The following is a 23,610-nucleotide window of genomic DNA, read 5'->3' as shown; positions in this document are numbered from 1 at the left end:
GGGAACCCAACAGTGAGACCCTGCGAGTCAGAGGACGGACACGCCATGTCTCACCTCGATCTTGTTCAGGCAAGTCCCTCATAGCTGACATAGGGATTGTTCTGGAGGAATTCCACAACGATTTTACTCATGTAGATCTTCTCCTGCATTAACGCGAAGGTGGGAGCGTATTCCTCGCTGGGATCCATGAGAATGTAATCCGCAAAGGCTGAAGCAGAGAGTAGATTGCCGGAGACAAGTGACCGCAGGGGCTTTAACGGAACAGGTTAGCAAAACAGCTGAAAGGCCCAAATAAGCTACAGAACGTGCGACGGGAAAAGTGTAAAGGACTCTCAGGAGCAGAGTCCTGTCGGACCCGCAAGCATCTATGCACACTTCAATTCAAGAGTGCTTAGCTCTGTTTAGCATCACCCTGTTCCTAATCGTGAGCAATCCACATGCCTTTGGCAAGAGTTAAAAACCCCTCCCGAGTTACACTGGGGCAGCTGCGTATGGACAAGCCCAGAGTAAAATCAGCATTGCGTGGCTCGCGTAACAGGAGGGACCCCCCGGCATCAGCAATCAATTTGCAGCAACCCGCTTCAGTGGTTATCGAGTGCCTTGGCTCCCACTCCCCACCCCACAGCTTCGTACCCTCAGGGGTACTCGAGTCTTTAACCCTCAGAACACAGGGATCCCACCAGCCCTGCAAAGGAGAAGCCCCCTGAAAACCCCCAGTTTGCGGACCTACCCGTAGTGAAGCCAATCAAGGCTCTTTCTCCTCCGTCAAACCCAGTGATCCACCAAGCGTTTATAGGACCCAGTTTCTTGGCTCGGACACCACCTGAGCGGGGAAGAGCAAGGATGTTTCTTTCTCTCTCTCTCACACATACACCCACCCACCCCCACCCAGGAACACACCACAAGGGTTTGGATTTTGTTGCCCAGAGGCCAGATTCTCCATTGCCGCACACCGTGCAGCCCTTGGCACCAGAGCAGAGTGGGTGAGAAGTGCGACCGGCTCACAGTGGGAGCGTAATGCACTCACTGCAGACCCCTGGAGAACCAGGCCCTCACACTGAGTTACCGGCCCAGATCAGAGGACAGCTGCTTTTAAAACGCTTGCCATTCACAGGCTGTCGAACTTCCGTTCAGAATCAGCCCTGCCATGTGGACCCCAGCCCCAAGCATAACCGAGCAATGTCCTCCACGGCAGTAACCCAGCGCGAGCAGCGTCACCTGAGAGGAGAGGTCGCTCCTCGCTCTGCCACGATTCCACTGACGGCACAAAGGGCTGCGTTTCCCAGGCCTGTGGACTGATCCTCAGGACACAGACTGAGAAAGTCCCAGGGTGCCAGGCAGGCCGGTGTCTGCCCCAGCTCTGCACCGAAAGACACTTACCATCTAGACAAGGGTTGTCGTCGTATATCGGTTTCACAGCACCACTGAAGTACAGTTCTATATTCCTCTCTATGAGGCCGGTGTCAAACGGGCACAAGTGACCCTTTTTGTCGTAGACACTGTGCGAGAGAAGAGAAAGGAGGTTTCCCGATTGCTCGCTGTTCAACACCTCAAGGATGTTACACTTAATATTCAGCCTAAACCAGCACCCAGGGCTCCCTGCAAACAGCTCTGCATTTACACATCCTGTGTCGAACACGCTTCCCTTGACCAAGGCAGGAACTGCACGCCCGTGAACCAAGCTCCAGGTTACATGCACGGGGAAGCAGTCTCACCGCCGAGAGTAGTGCTCAGGGCAGAACAAAGCCTCTCCATGTTGTGCAGAAGAGAGCGTGCGCCGCCCCCTCCCCAGGAGTCCGATTTGCCCCAGAGGTTACAAATGCAGCGTTGCAGAGGTTACAAATGGTGCAACAGCGCAAGAAGCCTTACCTGAAGGAGGTCACTTTGTGCTGGGGCAAATCCTCGTAACTTTCAAACCCGTCTTCGTTGGCATCAAAAATGGACAAGCGCTCATCCGTCAGCATCTCCGGCTCCTCCAGCTGAGAAAGAGAGAGGGGCACGTTGGACCCGCACGCCCAGCGGCATGGCCACGTTTCTAAACCCAAGCAAAGAGCCGCTTACCGCATTGTCGGGATCCCCCTGGAAGAACTTGAGATCGGGATCGTCCAGGTACTGTCTGCAGTCGACACACTTGGGAGGAGTGGTCTGCAAGGGAAACACCACAAGACATCAGGAGCTTTCCCCATTAACAGTTCTGCCATTTACCAGCCTCAGCCCTCCGTAAGCATCACTACATGTTCCCATGCTGACGGCCAGTCCTGTAGCTACCAGGAATCTGGAGCAGTAAAACAGTCCCCAGCGCCTCACACGGTGTCTAGGACCAGGTGTTTAGCAACTTCTCTGACCTGGCCAGGCGTGGCACGAGGAAGGACTCGCTGCACCGACAACACACACATGCCCTCTTGGTACGTTTTGTTTGTGCTGTAAATGCTGCCTTTAAAGATCACGCGGAGCCGTGAGTGACACGTGCGCTAGGGAGTATTTTTTCTGGACTCGCTGCCACTCCGGGCAGTCGAAAAGCTGTCAGCCGTGCTCGGACAGGGCCCAAGTGCTGACAAGAACAGGGAAAACCACTTACTTTAGCAGGCAGTGCGGTTTTAACCTGCGTAGCTTCCTCTTTTATCTCAGACCTGGGCACAAAATACATCAAGACAAGGAATGAAGGTATAGGGCAAAAAAGCCAACCGAGGCTATTCCACCACCCGCGCACCTAGTGCTCTCAGCTTTTCGAGAGACCCGAATACACGCAAACGTTTCATTGCCGATGCCCCACACAACAAATGTGCCGTTCTAGCTGAAGCGGTTTTGTGCTACAGTAAGGCACCGAACTCCTCACACACTATCCGCTCACAGACTCCAGCATGCCAGCCCTCGGCCCAAGAAGCAGAAGACATCAGCTGGAAATACTAAGAGCCCCTTCACCCACAGCCTACACTCATTCTCACCAGCTCGAAGGGGGCGTCAGACACGCTACCGGACTCTGTTGGGAGGGTTTCGGATGGGGGTGAATTGCTTTAGTCTATTTTATTAACTCTGCATTTCACCTAGCTTTCCTGCTGGGCTTTTCCGAGCGGGTGAAGGGAGCCACATGCCCAGCTCTGGGAGCGTAAAACTTCCAAAAGCACCTAAGTGTCTCAGGAGCCAGGGGCCTTCTTGACACACTTGTATCATGCTGGTACAACAACTACTTCGGATGGGGGTATGTGTGGTTTTTTGTTTTTTTGTTTTTTAAACAGACCTTAGCGTGGCTGCAGTTACACCAGGAAGTTAATCCAGTACTAGGTAGGGTGTGAATTCAACGAGAAATAGCTCTCCATGAGGATGCTCTTATTCCAGAATAAGATCACCTTTTTCTGGTTCCGCTTAGCCCACTTTGAAAGCAGATTAAACCGGAAAAAGGCACTCTTATTCTGGAATAAAACCATCCACACAGAGAGATGTTCAGGCTGGTTTCCAAGTGCAGGCAAGCCTTTACACCAGTGTAAACAATCCCCGCACAAGAAAAGCTATGCCAGAATACCGCATTCACGCTTGGGGAGGGGGCTGCTTTAACTATACCAGTAGAGTTAAATAATAATCATCCCTGGCTCTTCTTGAGTGCTTTTCATCCGCAGATCTCAAAGCACTTTACTAAACAGCTCAATCTCATCATCATCAGTATGTAGACAGGGAAACTGAGGCACAAAGAAATACAACTTTTGCATACAGGCAAGCCCGAAGTTCCCTGCTTAACAGGACACCTGGGCATTGCTGAAAACGGTCCCCATGAGGCCCTTTCACAGCAACACTTCACAGCTGGAAGCACAAAAAAGGGATTCACGGAGCCAGACCCAATCACTCATCTCTATTTTCAGACACTTTATAAATTAGTAAACTACCAGAGTAACATTTTTTCTTTCAGACACTAAATTGCTTCCATTTCTTTAGCATTTTCTCTGCCTCCCCAGGTTTAGGGTGATGAAGTCCGACACGGACAGAAAAACTCAGCGAGAAATCTTTTTGATTTTTTGTTTGGTCTTTTGCCACAACAGACCCCGTGACAAACTTCTGCAAAGAGAAACACGCACACACACACACACAGGTCATAGCACTGGAAGGGACCTCGAGATGTCATCTAGTCCATGCACACACAAGCCAGAACATTCTAACACCCGATTAAAGAAATTTTAGCTGCTCTTACCCTTCTTTGGTTTCAATTTTAATTCTTTTTTCATCTTGCTCCTTGAAGTAGAGGTAAAAGAAAGAAATGCATGTAAGAGCCCATCAGCTTTACAAACTAAGGAAATGGGAGTCGCAGCAGAAATAATATGCCTGACTATTCTTCCTTGACAGCCTAATGAGATGTCTGTTTAAGAATTTGTTTTCAAACATGCACCAGACGTACCCTCTCTTCTAGCTCTTCTTCCTCCTTTTCTGGATTCGTTTCCTGCTTCACTTCTCCGTTCACCTCATCCGATTTGCGTTTGTTGGATCTGTTGGGTTTAAAGGTGAACACCAACAGAAAGATCAATTCTTTGAAAGGAGCAAATTGCTTTTTAGAGAAGACCATGGCAAAATAGACCCAAACAGCACAGTCTGCCTAAAGTTTGTGAAAGGAGCTTTAATGGGCTGTCTAGGCACTGCCAATAGCAGCAGCTGCTGTTACAAAACTGATCGTGGAACCAGCTAAGCCGTTCTGATCCACTACACCTTGGTTTTCTTAACTGTTTGCATTTTAGTAGCATCTAAAATCGGGGCGGCACTGGCCCAAGCTCTACACAAATACATGAGACAATCCCTGCCCAAACACACTTAACAATCTACACAGACAACGGGTAGGAGGGGAAAGAGGCAGAGAGGGGAAGTGACTTTGTCAAAGTCACAAGGCAGGCCAGTGGAAGAGCCAGGACATAAGCCAGTTCTGCCAAGTCCCAGCCCGGAGACCTACCCACTAGCCCACACCATACCTCTGACCTTCGTAGAGAGAGCATCAGCTTCCTTCTCACCCTAATAAACGTAACTTAGTCAATCAAAATAAGACATTTATCAGCGGATATTACCGTCACCCCAGCCATGGACCAGGACCCTGGGGTGTCAGGCACTGCACCCTGGGTGTATTAGAGACGTGCCCATCGAGGACTGGGACCCCACTGTGCTAAGATAGCTTGAGAATCTGTTGGGTGAGGTGTCCCTTTCTGAGCTTCAGGTCATTCCCCTGCTGGTTACAGGATGTGCAAATTAGAGGCTGTTAGATTGTAATGGACCTGCAAATATTAGGATCCACCTTGTTAGCCCACTGGGAATCTTTCACAAGAACTCGTACCAACTACTCAATGAGCCACCATGCAAAGAGAATAATGAAGAAGAGGGAGGACGCCAATGAACTGTTAGATTAAAAAAACACGTATATTTCTCAAAACCAACAAAAATCGCTTGTGAAAGTCCAGCTGCGGCAGGATTGCACAACCAGGAGCTGCAGGATGTACTGACCCTTTGGAAAACAGAGCGAGGATGGTCGGTTGCCTGCCAGAGCTCCGGGTAACTCTTGAGCTGGCTGGGGATTCTGTCCGAAGAAAAAGAGCAATCATTACTTTGCAGGGAGAAGAACTGTTGTCATTCATAGCTCGAGAAAAGCCCAGGCCCGGCGTCACTCAAGCACACTCACCAACGACCCTGAGGGCCCGATTTTCCTTTACTCCATTCCAGCCTATGGGGCAGCAGCAGATTTGGGTCCCTCCCCGCCTCGAGGCTGTTCCAGCTCACCCTTTGCTTCCCACGGGCCCCGGGGATGGACAGAATAGCCACAGGGCTGTGCACTCCAGCCATGCCCCCAACCAGCCCCCACCTCTGGGAACTGGACAGATACCAGCTCCACACCAACCAGGGAGGACCCTCTGTGCAGGGGGGATACTGGAGGTCTGCTTCCACCTGCTCTGAAGCCAGAGCCGCACAGAAGGCCTCAGCACAGCTGAGAATTTGGCCATCAACGTCTGACACCAGCCATTCCTGTGCCATGTGCTCGAGCACTCCCCTGTGCCCAAGTGGAGAAATGAGGCTATGCCACATTCCTTCCAACACATCAAACCTGAGCACAGCTCCTGCCCTCCTCCCATTCTTTAACTGGCAGGGATAAGCGCCTCTGCTGTGCTAAAGAGCTCTGGCAAGACACCACCCAGCATTTAATCGGAGCAGTTTGCTTCCAAAGCTCCTGCGCAACAGAGATTTCTGCTCATTTTTTATTTGCTTTAGGAGTGAACAGAGCAAGACCAGGAGGTTATGAAACCAAACGTTACAGGGCAGCATGTCTCTTGCCCCCAGGAGTCTAGCCCTCTGCATTGCAGCAGGGTACAGCAAGTGGGGTGAGGTTGCTATCGGATGCCAAGGAGAAATTTGTACCCACTTCTACACTGAGAGGTGCCTACAGCCAAGCAGGCTTTTACATGAGCCCGAGGAAGAGCTCCCAAGGGGCGCGGCGAGCATGCAAACCAGCTGGCCATCCCGCCCAGGCAGCCACAAAGGGGAGTTTGCTAGCCAAGCCATTCCCCCTAAGCCTCCCCAAGGGAAGTGGTGAGCCAGTCGTACTCAGGTGAAGCACTGAGGAGCGTTGGGTGAGGGGCAGCCCCATCTCAGCTGAGGGTCTAGAAAGGATTCAGTAAGGCTGCCCTGAATCAGCAAGGGAACTCCACTGCGAAGCGAGGCTCGAGGGGCAGAACCCGCAGACCCTGTCTCGGTTGCTAGGGCAGCACAGTGCCAGCTCATTACTTTTGTTCTCGCCGTTGGATTTGCTCCTCCTGGCTTTGCGGGTTTTTGACATGGTTGCCGATGACGAGGAGGATGCCACTGCTTCCTCCGTCTCCATAGCGCTGTCCTCCTCTCCCTCGTGGCCAGCTCTCTCCGAGTCCTCATCACTGCCGTAGGCGCCATTCTCGGAGCACCCGTTGGATTTCTGGCCGAGCGTTGAGGCATCCCCATTCTCCACGAACAGCTCTTTGCTGAGCAAGGCTTTCACCCTGGCCAGGTACCCCTCCTACAGGAGCAAGGCACAGTTACAACACAGGACTACCACAAAGCTCCCCAGTTACCCTTTGGCCCTTCAAGGGCTGAATCCAACACATACCCCACCCTGGCCACAGGCCGCGGTCCTGCCCCTGCTTGGGTGGCAGCAGGCTTCAGAGTTAAGATGAATGGGGCAATTCACACTCCTTGTAGCTATTGGCTGTTTCAGGCTGCCTGCAGACTCAGACAGACATCTGTTATACTCGGTTCATATTTTCAGGTTTATCTACCCTTTTTTTTTTTTTTTAAAATAAAATCAGAGATTCTGAGCCATCACTTGACTACAGAAGCCAGGGCCCCCAGGCAGGAACCTTGAGCGCCTATGTCTTGGTCCCTCCTTCCCACGTATGCAGGCAGGCAGGGGTGCATGTACGCGCGCACACACACACACACACACTCGGAAGGAAGAGAAGCTGTGTTCAATGCCCCCACCTCCGACAGCTCCTCTCTGTGCAGCTTGGTCTCGAGGTCACTCAGCTGATTCTGTGCATCTGCTTGTAGGAAGCCATGGACCAGACTCAGCTTCTCCTTCACGCACTCCTGAGGGGACAAGGAGCAGGAGCGTGTGGTACAAGCAACCAGCTTGCGGCCAGTTCCCCCAGCCGCACAGACACCGGTTGCTCCCATGCCTTTCCTTCTGGGCACACGCAGCTTCTGCGACCTGAAGCTCATGGTGGAGGAGAAAGAGCCAGCTTATTACTGAGGACTGGGCTGCCTTACTGCCATATGCAGGGACACCCTCTTTCATTACAATAGCGGAGAGCAGCCTTGGTATTTCATAGCAATATTGCCAGAGGAGTTGCTAGGCTGGGCCAGAGCAGAGGCCCGCACCAGCTGTGTCAGAAGATGGTGCATGAAGCCCTGGGAGAGAGAGTAAGGGGTGGGGGGTTTCCCCTCCTGACCCCAGTAGTTAAGAGGTCCAAACCTACGCTCTGAGCAGCAGCATTTATGGCCCTTCCAGAACACCCGGTTATCACAATAATATTTACTCTTGCTCACGGGTTTGTAGCTGCAATATCCCTAATGCAGGGATCGGTACCAATGCGGCCTCCAGACGCAACCTGTGGGCAGCATATTCTCTGCTCAGCCACGCCTTTGCGAGATCCACCCTGCCCTGGGGCATGTCGACCCTCATCTGAGCCTCCTGGGAGCCCTCAGGCCCCTACAAGCTTCTTGCCACTGTGGCGCATCCCCAGGATTAATGGTGCAGGCCGAGTTTCCAGCCTCCTCTTACCCAGCTCTGTAGTGAAGTCACGAAGCCCAGTTTGTGACATGACAGCAGTTTCTATGGAAACGGACTGATAGAATAAATACAGGCTATGACCTCACTGCAGGAGCATGTGTCTGAGGAGCCGGGAGCGGATGAGCGAGAGAGGCTCTGACTGAAACAAGTCTGCAGCGTTCACCGCTCTGCTCCGGTGGGGCAATCGGCTGTTTCCCTTCTCACCAAGTTTTCCGAGCTCCTTATTAAGTTGGACTCCAGAGCCAGCCCCCCAGCAATGGGGCATTTATCGCGCTGATTTTCAGAACGAGGGCAGGGTGAGCAGTACATCCCAGCTGGGAGGGCATGGGCCTGGGACTCAGGACACCTGGCTTCTCTTCCTAGCCCTGCCGCCGACCTGCTGGGTGCCATTGGGCAAGTCTCTTCCCCTCCCAGCCCTCGTCTATTTAGACTGAGCTCTTCAAGGTGCGAGGCTCTGCAGGGATGGGACTAGAACCCAGGTCTGCGGGATGCAGGAAGGCCAGCGCCTCCATGTCACCACCTGGCAGCCACCATCTGCTTGTGGACATGACCACATGGACCTTGTGGAGATGAAGACTACAGGAAATACCGCCTCGGAAAACCAGACTGACAGCTTCCCTTGCAGTACTGATTGGTCCAGGGGGAGTTCCAGGAAGCAGCCGTGCAACGAGCGGGACCCTCGGCTTCCACTACTGAACTTGGGACTCCGGTCCCGAGCCCTGGCTTTGGTACTTGGACTCTAACGTCGCCTTTGCCCCCAGGTTTTGGTACTTGAACTCTGACCCTGGCTTTTCTCCTCATCTCTGGCTTCCTTGCCACCCACTGGCATCAGTACTAGGACCCTGACCCCAGTCCTGAACTCCAGCTACCACTCTTAGGTGCCAGCCCCAGTTCTGACCCTTGACATAGGCCCCTGGTCTCTGGGACCAGCCCTGACCTCTAGGCCTGACTAGCCAAACCCTAGTTGCGACCCAGGGCAGGGACCCTCTCTCACTATGTCTGTGCAGCACCAGGCACAAAGGGCCTGACCTCAGTTGCGCCTCTGGGACCTTCTGTAATACAAACAGACAATGCAACGGAGGCCCCAGAAGCTGCCATGCCACACCAGTGAATCACACTTTTAAGCCAGACTTCAGAGAGGACATGACTCTTGGGCCAAGTATGCAGGATACAGCTGAGAAATCAGCTAAACTCCACTGAAGTCACTTCTGCAAATTAACACTGCTTGGCAGGCCTGACTAAGATACATAGGCAAATTCAGGAGGACAGAAGCACTTTATGAAATACCCACTGCGTGGCTGCAGAGCAGGAGTGCTGTTGTACAGGAGGGCACTGGGGAGCAGCACCAGAATAAAAGCCATGTGCGCACAGTACCAAAAGCCCCTTTCATGAAAGTTACAATTCAAGACAGTCCATAAAAGTGTGGGTGTCTCTTTGGAAACGCGTTGATCAGCAGAAATGGGTAGTGCACCAAGAATCGAAAGAGAACCTTACCTTCTCACTCAGCCCATCTTCCTCCTTCTCCAAGTCTTGGAGCCTGCAAGAGAATTGTGACTTGTTATAGTTTCTTTCCCCACTTGCAACGCAACAAGGTAACCATGGGGACATTTCCTTTGCGTCCCCAACTAGAAACAGGGGAAGGGGTACAGTTTCTATGGCCTCCCACTGCAGGAAAGGGATGGGAAAGGTCTCTGGCATAGTGGATGATGACACTGGAAGTGCAAGCTCAACAGATACCGGCTTGCGGACAGTTTTCAAAAGCCACTACGTGACTTCAGAGCCCTTGGGAGCCAGTGTCTCTTGGAAAGCTGTTAGGGCTCGGAACAACTTAGAGAGTCTAAGCCGCTTTTCAAACTTTTCCCCTGCAAAACAAAGAGCGATAGTAAATTCTAGGGCTGGGATTGCAATGCCTAACTTCCCTTGGCTTCTGGGAAAATCCCAGCTCAAGCAACAAATGGAAAGGTCCCTTCAGCTGCCCACACAAAGGCAAGTGAAAGGGGCTTGGCCGCCCGGGATGCTCGCTAATCTCCAATGCAAGGGGTGTCTCATCACCCTCTCCTTTATGAGATGTGACAGACCTGGTTCTAAGCAGCAAGGGCTGCCACAAGACTTCCATCCAGCGAGTGAGGCCCCACGACGGAGAAGGTATATGCATCTGTCACCGAGATACTCTTCTAACGTTCTGGGAATGCTGCACGGGAGGGCCATGCTTCGGCTCCAGGTCTGCACGGATATCTCACTATTTACATAGCTGTCCCAATGCTCTGACAACATCGCTGCGTCCCTGACCACGCTGTGACTCACTGCCAAGGCCTCGCCTTATCGCAGCTCTCACCAAGGACTGCACAAAACCCAACAGCTAAGGGCAAAGGATCAGAAATCCCTTGGCCATGCTCTAGAAGAGAACACACTCAGGAGACCCCGTCGGAGTGCTTCCTCCTGCCTCGGCAAGCCTGGCTGTGGGGATGCTGTGGCGACGAGGCTCAGATACGGGCCTGGACAGAGCAGAACAGACGCAGGATAGCGTCTGGCCCTTGGGGAAAGCTCTCCGTCTGAGCCAGAGCCAAGGTGGGGATAGAAGAAATCCTTTTAGTGCTTCAGAGCAGAGAGGGGTCTCTCTCAATACGATGCATGGAGCCCGTGACAAGACACGGATTTCCGGAACAATGGTGACTTTCTAGAGGAGGAAGAACAGCGATGACTTTGGCCATACGCTCACCAGCCACCAACTGACCCTACAGGACATTCCTTCGCACCAGAGACGCCAGAAACAGCCTCCGGTCCCTGGCTCAGCCAGTTCTTCGCAACCTTCAAATGGACGGCTCAGCACAATGTGTATTTCAACCCCAACTCTCCTGTTTCGTCTCTAGCTGCTGCCGGGGCATCAGTTGCCAAGCAATGCCATTGGCTGTCCTTTCATCAATTAAGAGTTAATTACTAAGGTCAATGACTCATTACAGGCGCACACAGAGTTCAAATGAAATGAAATGGAGACACCAGGTCTCTGCCCAGACAGGGGAGACGCTTATCAGGAGCCATTAGCAAAAACAAAGGAAAGACCATTTCCAGGAGAGGAGCCGCAATTCAGCAGTGCCCCAACATTCCCTCCACATGCACAAACAGGCCTTGCAGAAGGACACGCAAACCTCCCCGAACTTTGGATTGCTTCTGTCACATACACACGCAAGAACATGACTGGACAGGGGCAGCTACACCAGGGAATGGCATAATTCCCCAACCCCGTTGAGGAACAATCGCGCCCCTTGGAAGCATCCCAGAGCACCGCCGCCAAGAGCCACTCCCTGGTTACCTAGGGCTGGCCCGCGTCCTACAGAACACTACTGCTCAGCGACAAGACCCCGTAGACGCAGACATGGGGCGTTTATTCCCGGTTCTGGGCACGTCGTGTGGCTGGGTCCCACCACCACAAGCCAATCCTGTATTTACTGACACTGCAGCGAGCCTGTCTCCCAACTTCACCTCATGTGCGCCTACAGCAAGCTCTGGATGACTCGCAATCCAGCGCCCTCAGGATACTGTTTGAGCTTCAGCGCCCCACCCATGGCGCATTGTATGGCAGGGTTTTCTTTCAGTTACAGGGACTGTTACTAGACCATGAGTAACTGAGTGCCTGTCAGTTTCTCTCAGTGCCCGCTCCATGGTTTGAGTTGCTAAGAAAGCCAGCTGGCTGTTGCTCCCACTAAGGCGCGCCGGCCCCCCCGGCAGCAGAACGCAAACGAAAGGCCTCATAAGCACAGGGGCTTTGAAAGCGCCAGGCTAAGCAGCAGTACCAGGAATCAAAGCCATTCATTTCCCTCCACACACCCCGCAAAGCCTCACTACGCATTCTTCCTGCAGCTTCTCTTAACTGTAGGCAACTAGCCCCGATCCCCTTTGCTTCGTTAACCAGTATTTGAAGGGGGGGGGTGGGGACGGACCAATGGCACCGTAGCTAAACAGAGGAAAGTAGCTTCAGGCTGCCTGTGATCCATCTTTTTAGTTAAGGGTCTGACTCCAACATTTCTGCTCCCTTCCCAGATACTTCGGAAAATTGCTCCCACTATTGATAGGGAAGGTTGTTCTCAGGGTTGCACAGCCATGCTCAGCGGGCTCAGTTTGCTCTGGGCAGCAAACCTTTAACCCAAGAGTCACAACTGGGCTAGCGCAGCCCCCCCACAATTCACCGAGTACACCTGGATCGCTTTGTGGCCTGCTGGCGAAGCAATAAGACCAGCATTCGCAGTCCTCTGAACCGTCTCCTCTTCTACTAAGCACGAGGCACCACAAGAACAAGGGGGAGACAGAAGCCGAGCGGAACGGACAATAGCAGTGAGGGACCTGGGTTAAATTCTCACAGGAAGTGAACACACGCCATGTGCTACACACAATCGCCGCCACAGGCCCTGCTACTGCTCGCTGCAGAGGAAAACAGGAGAGTTACGTTCTTCCAGACAGGAGGTCGGGCTGCAAGCAGCTCGACGCAGAATTAAGAAGGAAACAGATTCCCTCTTCTACAGCCACCGCTGATGTTAACTGCACATCCCTGGCCTGGTTTGCTAACTAGAATATTGTACCCCCGCCACACACCCTCCATTCTGCAACCAGAGCCACACACGAGCAGGGGTGGATTGGACAGCAGGATTGGGGCCCCAGAGAGTGACAAAGGGAAGCAGATTTAAGGGGCCTAGGAGAAGCACAGCGGATCTGACCAGCATCAAGAGAAGTCATTTATTTTAATGAACGAGCGTCCAGTCTGACCCCAACTCCAGAGCAGAACACACCCGCCTGGGCAGTTAATATCCTGCACACGGGCAGACGCTCCCAAAGGGGAAAACAGAGTCTCTGATCTCAGGAAGTAACAACCTGCAATTCTAAACCACTCAGCCCCATGCCTACTTGTTTGGTGGGGGTGCGGAGAGGGAGCGGGAGCGTTTTCTGGACTTTCTTTGGTTCCCTCTCCTCTCCCCTAATGGCCTGGGGAAAATAAAAAGAGCTTTATAGGGCCTTGGATACACTAGAGCCAGCAGACTTCTGCCCCGTCAGGCCGAACAGCTAACAGGAAACAGGTTCCTGGCGCCAAGGGGCTGCCCCATATATCAGATCCGCCCCCTGCTGAATCAGGGTCGTGCCAAGACAAAGGCAGTTGCCTAAGGGGTGAGGGTGGTAATAACGAGGAAGGTTAATTGCAGACGTGCGGGAGGGTACATTTCCTTCGGGAGCAGATTGGCCTGGCCAGAGCAGCGGGGAGCCCCAGGCAGCCCAGAGGCGCTGTAATGGAGGGCAAGGCGGTCCTGCCCGGCCCGTGGCACGTCGTTTGCAGAAGGACGGGTGTCCATGGGCAGCTGGAGGATCACCTACCCTGGCCTGCTGCACAGCACAGGCAGATGCCTGCTGCCCCCCAACCACGTGCCCCCCACGTTCTGACCGGATGCTGGGCTCTCCTTCACTTCCTGTCCTAAACAGCTGCGCGTGCGGGGGACGCGGTGCTGGGAAGGAGAAAGACAAAGCAGCCTGGTGCCATACAGGGGTGGGGAAAACGGGATGGGGGTCTAACCACCCCCCCCCCACTTCCTGGATCCACCGTTATAGGCTCTGGGGCTCCCAGCAGGACAGGGGGCCCCGAGCACAGGACAAGGTGCGGGGAGGCAGGGCCAGCTAAAATAACTCCTAAGACCCCCTGACGTAGCCCAGGGGGACGTGCCACCCCACGGGCCTGATGGGGGACCCCATTCTGGGGAGACACATGCTTCCCTCCCCGCCTCCGCTCCCCCCTCCCAGGCCGGGGCTCAGCCCCTGGGGGCAAACACACCTGGCCCCCCAACCCGGGGCCGCAGGGGGCAAAGCTCAGCAGGGCTCACCCCATGCACTAGCCCAAGGGGCGGCCTAAGTTTGTGGGGACCAGACTCCAATGGGGGAACCCCCAGCCCCCCAATAGCCTCCCCACAGCAACGGTCTATAGGGGGCCACTGCCCCCTTGAGGGGGGATCAGACCTCAATGTGGGGGGTCTGTGGGGGAGAACCTGACTAGGGTGGCCGCACGGGCGGGGACCGGACGGGGGGAGAGGGGTCTCGGACCGGGGGGGACCGGACAGGGGCGCTGGGGGACCGTCTCGGACCGGGGAGACGGGACGGGCGTGTGTCGGACCGGGGGGGTGTCTCGGACCAGATAGGGGGTGCGTGTGGGGTCACGGACCGGGCGGACAGGATGGGGGGTGCGGGGGGGTGTCTCAGACCAGAAGTGGGCCTCGGACCGGACGGGGACTGTACTGGGGGCGCAGGGGGCCTTGGACCGGACGGGGGGGCTCGGACCAGGGGCTCGGACCGGGGGTGGGCAGCTCGGACCGGACGGGGACCGGATGGGGGGCACGGGGTGGCTCGGACTGGACGGGGGGCGCGGACTGGGGGACCGGACGGGGGCGCGGGGGGGGTGGCGGGGACCGGACGGGGGGCGCGGGGGGGGGGTGGCTCGGACCGGACGCGGACCGGACGGGGGGCGGGGGGGGGGGGGGGGGTTGGCTCGGACCGGACGCGGACCGGACGGGGGCGCGGGGGGGGGCTCGGACCGGACGGGGGGCGCGTTGGCTCGGACCGGACGGGGGGGCGGCTCGGACCAGACGGGGACCGGACGGGGGCGTGGACCGGGGGACCGGACGGGGGCACGGACCGGGGGACCGGACGGGGGGCGCGCGGGGGGGGGGTGGCTCGGACCGGACGGGGACCGGACGGGGGCGCGGACCGGGGGACCGGACGGGGGGCGCGGGGGGGGGGGGGTGGCTCGGACCGGACGGGGACCGGACGGGGGCGCGGACCGGGGGACCGGACGGGGGGCGCGGGGGGGGGGGGGGTGGCTCGGACCGGACGGGGACCGGACGGGGGCGCGGACCGGGGGACCGGACGGGGGGCGCGGGGGGGGGGGGTGTGGCTCGGACCGGACGGGGACCGGACGGGGGCGCGGACCGGGGGACCGGACGGGGGGGCGCGGGGGGGGGGGGTGGCTCGGACCGGACGGGGACCGGACGGGGGCGGCTCGGACCGGACGGGGGGCGCGGGGGGGGGGGCTCGGACCGGACGGGGGCGCGGACCGGGGGACCGGACGGGGGGCGCGGGGGGGGGCGTGGCTCGGACCGGACGGGGACCGGACGGGGGCGCGGGGGGGGTGGCTCGGACCGGACGGGGGGCGCGGGGGGGGGGTGGCTCGGACCGGACGGGGGGCGCGGGGGGGGGGGGTGGCTCGGACCGGACGGGGGCGCGGGGGGGGGGGGCTCGGACCGGACGGGGGGGGCGCGGGGGGGGCTCGGACCGGACGCGGACCGGACCGGAGGCGGGGCCGGCACTCACCGCCTGCGCAGCTCGGCGGGGAGCGGGGCGGGGGGCAGCGGGGCGGCCCGGGCCGGCATCGGGGGCGGCGGGCGGGAGCCAGGGGCCGGGAGACGATTTCGCGCGGAAACCAGCCACGGGGGGAGGGAGGGGGAGGGGGCGGGACAAACCATCCGGGAGGGGGGCGGGCGGTACCATTTACGGGGGGCAGGGACATACCATCCGACCGGGGCTGGGAGGTACCACTTGCGGGGGGGCGGTACCATCTATGGGGGGGGTGGGACAAACCATGAGGGAGGGGAGCCGGGGTTCGGCAGGCGGGTCCCGGAGAGAGCGGGTGGGATGTACCATGTTCGCCCAGGGCAGGGGGTGGAAGTGAGTGGCGGGATGTACCATCCTGGAGGTGGGATGGGGGTCACCACAGGAACCCGGATGGCACACGTGCACCCCGGGGAGGGGGGCAAAGGGAGGGGACGCCCCAATTTCCATAATGGGCGGGGGGTGGGAAGAACGATGCGCGGAAGGGAAGTGTGTGACACGGGATGTACCATATTGCGGGGAAACGGAACGTACCAAGTGCACTTAGGGCAGAGGGGTGACAGTTGGGATGTACCATCCTTTACGGGGGGGAGGGAATGTGCCATGTAAACTGAGGCAGAGGGGGAGCTGGGATGTACCATCAAGGGGATAGTAGAGGAAGGCCTTTGGGGCGTACCACGCGGATGGGGGGGTGGTACCACTCTCCCAGGGCCCAGGCCGTTGCTCGGCAACAGGAGGGTGGGGGTAAATGACACCCAGACCGGAGGCCGCGGCATCGGCGGGATCCCGGCTGGCGACACCTCGTGGGGCCTGGCAGGGGCCAGGGCGGGTGCCACCTCTGGAACCAGGCTCCTGCCCCCGGGACCGGGATGGGAGACGGCGCCCGATCCCGGGCTGCACCATGGCCCTGCCCCTGGGCGTCAGCACCCCCCGCACCCGCACCCCGGGACACCGAGTGACACTCGCACACGCACCGCCAGACACACGCGCACACCCGCACCCCGGGACACCGAGTGACACTCGCACACGCACCGCCAGACACACGCGCACACCCGCACCCCGGGACACCGAGTGACGCTCGCACACGCACCGCCAGACACACGCGCACACCCGCACCCCGGGACACCGAGTGACGCTCTCACACGCACCGCCAGACACACGCGCACACCCGCACCCCGGGACACCGAGTGATGCTCACACACGCACCGCCAGACACGCACCGCCAGACACACGCGCACACCCGCACCCCGGGACACCGAGTGACACTCGCACACGCACCGCCAGACACACGCGCACACCCGCACCCCGGGACACCGAGTGACGCTCGCACACGCACAGCCAGACACACGCGCACACCCGCACCCCGGGACACCGAGTGACACTCGCACACGCACCGCCAGACACGCACCGCCAGACATACGCGCCTACCCGCACCCACCGGGACACCGAGTGACGCTCGCACACGCACCGCCAGACACGCACCGCCAGACACACGCGCCCACCCGCACCCCGGGACACAGAGTGACGCTCGCACACGGACGCACACCGCCAGACACACGCGCCCACCCGCACCCACCGGGACACCGAGTGACGCTCGCACACGGACGCACACCGCCAGACACACGCGCCCACCCGCACCCCGGGACACCGAGTGATGCTCGCACACGCACTGCCAGACACACACCGCCAGACAGACGCGCCCACCCACACACCGGGACACAGAGTGACGCTCGCACACGGACGCGCACCGCCAGACACACGCGCCCACCCACACACCGGGACACAGAGTGACGCTCGCACACGGACGCACACTGCCAGACACACGCACACACCCACACACCAGGACACAGAATGACGCTTGCACACAGACGCACCCACGCACCGCCAGACACGCGCACACACGTCCACACACCGTGACACAGAGTGAAACTCACACACAGACGCACTCACGCACCGCCAAACACGTGCACACGTACACGTCCCTTAGAGAGACTCGTGGTCGCCCACACTCACTCCCACAAGCTGCGAACTGATGGCAGGTTTCTGGGGCCGGGGTGGAATTCCCCGAACCCTGGGGCTGGGGCTGAGCCCTCGGTGTCCCCCTGCACGAGCTCCATCACAGGACACACAAGCCGCAGGTGCCAAATCCCAGGCGCGCCCCTAGGCGGGCAAAGCCAGCAGCCGGGCTGCTTTCACCGGCCGCAGGCCCAGCAGGGGCCAATTGTATCCAGCATCTCCCCCCGCTCCCCCCCAGGCAGTGCCCGCCAAGGGCAGGAGCCAGCTGCAGACACAAGCCCCCAGCCCCGGCCCACCCCTCGGAGCTAGGGCAGAGGCATTCCTGGGACACCTGCTGTGTTTAGACCAGGCAGCACCCTGACGGACGCATCGCGCAGCGGGGAGGCGAGCGTCACGACCTGGGCCGGCTGCAGGGAAAACGAAGGGCTCAGTCGGCTTCGTTCTGAGGCCTAAGCTGGGCCGGACGTGATGCCTAGGCCTCCTGCCGTCAGGAGGGCTATGGGGCCCTGCCCAGGATGCAGGTCACCCTCAGGGCACTAGCTTGGCACAAGAACCACGTTACGGGGGCTCAACCCTCCCAGGCCCTGGCATGGCCCCTGCTTGTAGCAACACTCAGGCCCCTTCAGGCTACTCCAGCAGCATAACAGGGGCCTCAGCATGGCCAAACCACCCCGTAAGGGTCCCCCTGCATGGCCGGTGTGGAGCTGGCAGAAAGGGCCTGCTCCCAGCCCCTGGTGTAGGAGCTGAATGAGGGGCATGGCCCGAGCCCACTGTTCTGTGGCCTTTCTCTGCTTCCCAAGGCCCATGGGGGCAGAGCGTGTGTTAGAGCAGCCCTGCGGCTGCTCTAACTAACACTAAGGCAGGGCCTCACAGCTCCCGCAGCCCTGCCCGAAGCCCAGGAATGGGGTAGCTGAGGGTCAGGCCAGATGTATTTGAACATTTTTCTTTTCCTGTCCGCACAGGCAAAGATAACAGCCCCCGGCTCCAACGCAGCCACATTTCGCAGCCATGGTTACACGTGGCTCTCTCTGGACAAAGCCCTAGAGGCCAATTCCTGGGGCGCAGACCCACGGCCCTGCTCAGTCCTTTCCGGAGGGGCTCTGATGTCCCAGGAGGGACTGGTGGCAGGTGTCACCCCAGCACAGCTGACTAAGAGGGGACCCATGAGCCCCAGATCAGATCCATAAGGTGCAGCGGGTGGGGGCAGGAGGTGCTGGGTGGGGGTGTTGTCACCACAGAGTCCTGGGCTAGGATGGTGGAGGCTGGTGTGGAGCTGGGGAGAGGCCGAGCGCTGTACGTCTCTAGGAAGTGCCCCAGGAGCAGAGCAGGATGCTGAGAGCGGGGATCTGCCTCTTCACAGCGAGAGCATTTCTGGGCTTGAACCTGGGGTGAAGGAAAGGCCCTGGCTCCGCTACGCAGGGGCTGTGCCACCAGGAGCTGCCACCCGGCCAGGTTTCCCCAGGAGCGTCCCTTTGTTGAGGAATCTGCCTGGGTGCTCAATGCACACAGCGGGCTGGACAATTTTATGGCCCCAGGACCATCCTGGATGTCCTGTTTCTTTTGCGCCTCAGAGGTGGCAGCCCTGCACCCCAGCCATGGTGGAGGCGGGGAACCAGAGAGACCTGACCTGGACCTGTCTGGAGCTGGGAAAGACCCCAAGCTACCTGAACCCCAGGACGGGCTGTAGGACTGGAAGCCTGGAGAAACGGAGGCCTAGACCCTCCTTCCTCTTCTTCTCCTTCTTCTTCGTGTGGCGGACGTAGCGGAGAGCAGCAGCTAATCTTGCCCTCGGGTGGCGCAGCCAGGGACCCGCGTCTGGAGCCGCGGAGAGAAGCGCTGGGACGCCTCCTGCGTATTTGTGAACCCGGCGCTGAGTCACTCTGTGCTCCGTGGCCACAGCTGCACACTGGAGAGTCTCCGATGTTCTCTCCGTGCAGCAAGCGTCCGCATCTGGCACGGCTCGCGTGGCTGCGGTTCAGGGCCGAGATTAGTGGGAGATGGAACCCGGGGATCCTCTGCGTGGGGCCTTTCACGAGGGGTTGATTTGCCACTTCTTGTGAACGCCACTTGGCTTTCCCAGCATCAGCCGGGTGGAAGGTGAAACGCCTGTGTCCGAAAGGGCTCCCGCGGCTCCTGGCGGTGGTGAGGGCTGTTGTGGTGGTCCCGGTGGAGGGGGAGACATTCGTTGTCCACGATCCTCCGCAATTCCCGAAGGCTGGGGGCATCGCAGCGAACAGATGGAGGGGGGCGACGTGCGATGCCACTAGGGAGAGCAAGTAACGTCCCCCCCAGACAAACCTGCCCTGTGGGGGGCATGGGCCTGGGGTGTATGAGGGGGTGGGCGCAGCAGTGTGCCAGCGTGAGGTTTGCACGAGGGACGGGCCCTGGTGCCGTGCTCCCTGGCAGGCAGCAGGTGGCGCTCTGCGTTCACTAGCTCCTGAGTTTCGGCGGCTAAGGGCTCGCGCCCCAGCCCCGTCCTTAGAGCCCCAGATGCGAGCACCCTGCAGGGACCGTGCCGGGGCCGCCCTGGGGGCTGTGGCTCCACGTTGCCGTCAGTGGCTGCTCGGGGGGGGTCTCTCGGGCTCAAGTTTTCATCCTTCTCGAGGGGAGAGCCACGCACATGGCTACACCGGGCGCTCCAAACGCGGACTGTCTGGGCCCATCTCGCCCCGCGTCCCATCGCTGGCAGGGGCAGCACCGGCTGCTCCCCAGGCAGGGGCGTGAAGCCCTGCAGGAGGCAGCCATGGGATAACCGGCCTCTTGGAGAGGTTCCCTCCTGACCCCGGATAGCTAGAGGCTGGGTCACGCCCTGGAGCATGTCTGGGCCTCTGCGAGACGCCTTCGAACCAAGCTCCTGCTTTGGTTTTTTTGCTCAAGAGTCAAGGTTTTGCCCAAGCATCTCCAGGCAAAATGTCACCCCCTCCCCCCTGCAGCACTGTGCGCTCTTCAGTGGCCTTGCTCCACCCCAGAAGTGGCCAGGTCTCAGTGCAGGGCCCTTCTTCTGCCAGCCGCCCTCCTCTGCCCCACAAACAGCCCCGTTGACTTCAGGGGGTTATTACTGACCAGAGCCCAGGCCGGCCGCAGACATGGCCCGTTGCGCTTTGAGGGGAGCCGCTCTTCTCCCTCATCGCAGTGCTCGCTCTGCCCCCGGAGTCCAGGGAGCGAGTGATCTTAGCCCAGCGAGCTCAAAGGGCCACGCTCCGCTCTCGGAAGGGTTAATCAAAGAGGCCTCGCTGTCTTACCACATGGCCAGTCGCTTGCCGGGGACTCCACAGGGTGCGGCTGGCCCTGGCGTGACATGGCTGAACTATGGAGGGGAGTGGGGTCTAGCCGTGGGCAGGGTTCCTGGCCTAGCAGACAGCGGGGAGCAGCAGACGGGAACAATCTGGATTTGAGTCAGGTTTTGACACTGTCCCATGTGACATTCTCCAGGAGCAGTTCTCAACAGGGCCCTGTCAAACAGGGGGATGTATCCAGCAGGGGCCTGCACGGGTCAGTCCTGGGTCTGGGACTATCCAATATGTTCATTAACGACGTGGATTGCGGAGTGCAGAGTCTGCTTAGAAATGGGGGGATGACACCCGGGTGGGAGGGGCTGGGAGCACTCGGGAGGCAGGTTTGGGATTCAAAACGACCGCGACAAACTGGAGAATTGGTCTGAGATCAACAAGCTGAAATTCAATAAAGACCAGTGCAGAGTCCTGCACTTGGGAAGGGAAAATCAAATGCACAACCGCGGAGTGGGGACTAGCAGGCTACGGGGAGGCAGCGCTGCAAAGGGGCAGGGGGTCACAAGCTGAATGTGAGACGAGAGTGTGATGCAGTTGCCCCAGCGGCTAGTGTCAGTCCGGGGCGTATTAACAGGCGTGTCGGATGTAAGACACGGGAGGTGACTGTCCCGCCCGGCGAGGCCCCAGCAGGAGCCGGTGTCCAGGTCTGGGCGCTGCACTGCAGGAAAGACGGGGACACGCTGGAGAGCGCCCGGAGGAGAGCGGCCGGACCGAGCGAAGGTTCAGCCAACCCGCGTGCGAGGAACGTTACAAACCCTGGGCCTGTTCGGTCCGGAGAGGAGAAGCCTGGGGGGGCCCTGAGAACAGGCCACACGCGCGCAGGGCTGGGGGAGGGAGAGGGGCTGTTCTCCAGGGCCACTGGGGCAGGACAAGGAGTCCGGGGCTCCGTCTGCAGCCGGGGAGGGTTCGTTAGAGATCCGGGGAAACGATCCAACGCTCAGGGCGGTGACGCTGTGGGCCAGGCTCCCCGGGGCGGTTGTGGGATCCCCGTCACTGCGGGGGTTAAGAGCAGATGGCCAAACGCCTGGCAAGGGCTGGGCTAGGTGTAACTTGGCCCTGCCTCAGCACTGGGGGCTGGGCTAGCAGCCTTCCCAAGGGCCCTGCCTGCCCAACTTTCCACAGCCAGCCTCGTGACCCTGGCATCACACACACACCACTCGTGTCTGCAGCTGCTCGCAAGGGCCATGAGTAATTTCCAGTCAGAACCTGCGTGTGGGTGCGAGGGATGGAATGACTGGGGAGCTGGGGGAGGATCCGAAAAGGCAGCAGTGGGAGGCAGTAAGTCAAGGGGTGCGTCAGAGCAGCAGGATTTCAGAACAATCCCATAGGCCAGTGTCCACACCAGGGACAACGTACTTCTCCCGAGCTGGCCAGGGCGCAGGGGGCATCACTCCCTCCCCGCGGTTTGTCTATGCTGCAATGTGTCTACACATGCTGTACGCCCACGGCGGATTGCACAAAGGGGCTACGAAGTGTGATGGTGGGGGGACCTGGCTATTGTCTGCTCCCCAGGGCCGAGTGTAAGTTAGAGCAGCCCCAAGGCTGCTCTGACACCAGGCCCCGGCGTGGCGTCAGGACACAGGGAGCACAAAGGTGGTTCAGAGCCACCTCCTCCCAGGGCGACTCAGCCCCAGGTCTGTCACACTCTGGAGCTGCATCTGGGATGAATTGGACCCTGTGGGTTCTGATTTGGAGCAGGAGGTCTCATTAGAGCAACCTTTCCCACAGGAGTCCCAGAACTTCCTGCTTCCCTGGGGTGCCGAGCCCGAAGAATAGCCTTTCTCAGGCTATTCTGGGAGCTCCGTGCCTTGTCCTGGCCGGATCCAGGAACGCAGAGGAAGAGAGTGAGAAGCCATAACCCAGGGTCTGCAAACCTCCTCCTCCATGCCCTGGTTCTCTTTCCCTGCCCATGGTCCCATCTGCACTTCCAACAGCTGGTCCCTTCCCCAGCCCCCGCCATCACAGCTTGGCCTTCCATTCAGCTGCTTCTCTCCCATTAGCTCAAAAAGCCAGGCTCAAGTAAGGAAAGCAGCCAGGACGTCTGCCCGGTGGCCTCCCGGGGAGTCTGGCCTGCAGATTCGAGGTCTGTGTTTCCAAGTTCCTGGGGCTTTGGGGTGACTCCTTTTCCAGGCTCCCAACCCACTTCGCCCTCACAGGGCCTGATTTCCACGCCCTTCCGAGACCCGGCCACCACCAGCTGCGCACCCCAAACCCGCCCTGCGCTCTGGGGGAGGTTCAGGACATTGACCAGGCGCAGGAGATGAGTGGCAAGAGCTGGAATGCGGAGCGGTTTTTAATTTCCTGGAGCTGTGTGCTGACTGCAGCAGGGGTGGGGGGGTGGGGTGACGGCTGTTTAAATTCAGACACTGGGGGGGAGGGGTGCATTGCGAAGGCCTCCCGCTATTAAAGGAGTCCAGACTCCAGCCAGCTGCACTCTGACAGAGCAAGAGGCCCCGACCACTTCCCTCTCCGGCCCAGCAGGAGCTGGCGGGGGTGTGGGCGGGAGGAATTGCTTTGCACTCCTTCTGGGGACCCTCCCGGATGTGGTTGCGGGGTGTGGGGATGAAGGCTGTTCTGCTGGGCCCACGCACCCTGCAGCCCTGATTTCAGGGGCCGGGAGAGAGCCCTGCCCCACGGGCTGGAGGATCGAACTGGGCAGGAATAACGACG

At 58.9% G+C, this 23,610-nt stretch overlaps 1 protein-coding gene across 1 annotated transcript in view; it reads right to left on the bottom strand.

Annotated features, from left to right (window-relative positions):
- The window catches only part of DNMT1 (DNA methyltransferase 1), a 32,948-nt gene extending 17,053 nt beyond the window's left edge, over positions 1-15,895 (bottom strand). The window contains 14 exon segments of the mRNA XM_043532703.1: positions 55-69; positions 72-208; positions 731-823; positions 1,381-1,499; positions 1,870-1,979; positions 2,062-2,145; positions 2,579-2,630; positions 4,181-4,221; positions 4,385-4,472; positions 5,470-5,542; positions 6,742-7,006; positions 7,468-7,575; positions 9,773-9,815; positions 15,791-15,895. Coding sequence (XP_043388638.1) covers positions 55-69; positions 72-208; positions 731-823; positions 1,381-1,499; positions 1,870-1,979; positions 2,062-2,145; positions 2,579-2,630; positions 4,181-4,221; positions 4,385-4,472; positions 5,470-5,542; positions 6,742-7,006; positions 7,468-7,575; positions 9,773-9,815; positions 15,791-15,861 — 1,299 coding nt within the window. The 5' untranslated portion in view covers positions 15,862-15,895.
- Positions 15,896-23,610: the final 7,715 nt, after the last annotated feature.

Source organism: Chelonia mydas, chromosome 20, assembly GCF_015237465.2.
Source record: "Chelonia mydas isolate rCheMyd1 chromosome 20, rCheMyd1.pri.v2, whole genome shotgun sequence".
NCBI classification, from domain to species: Eukaryota; Metazoa; Chordata; order Testudines; family Cheloniidae; genus Chelonia; species Chelonia mydas.
Note: the sequence above shows the minus strand (reverse complement) of the source record. Positions and strands in the feature narration are given on the sequence as shown.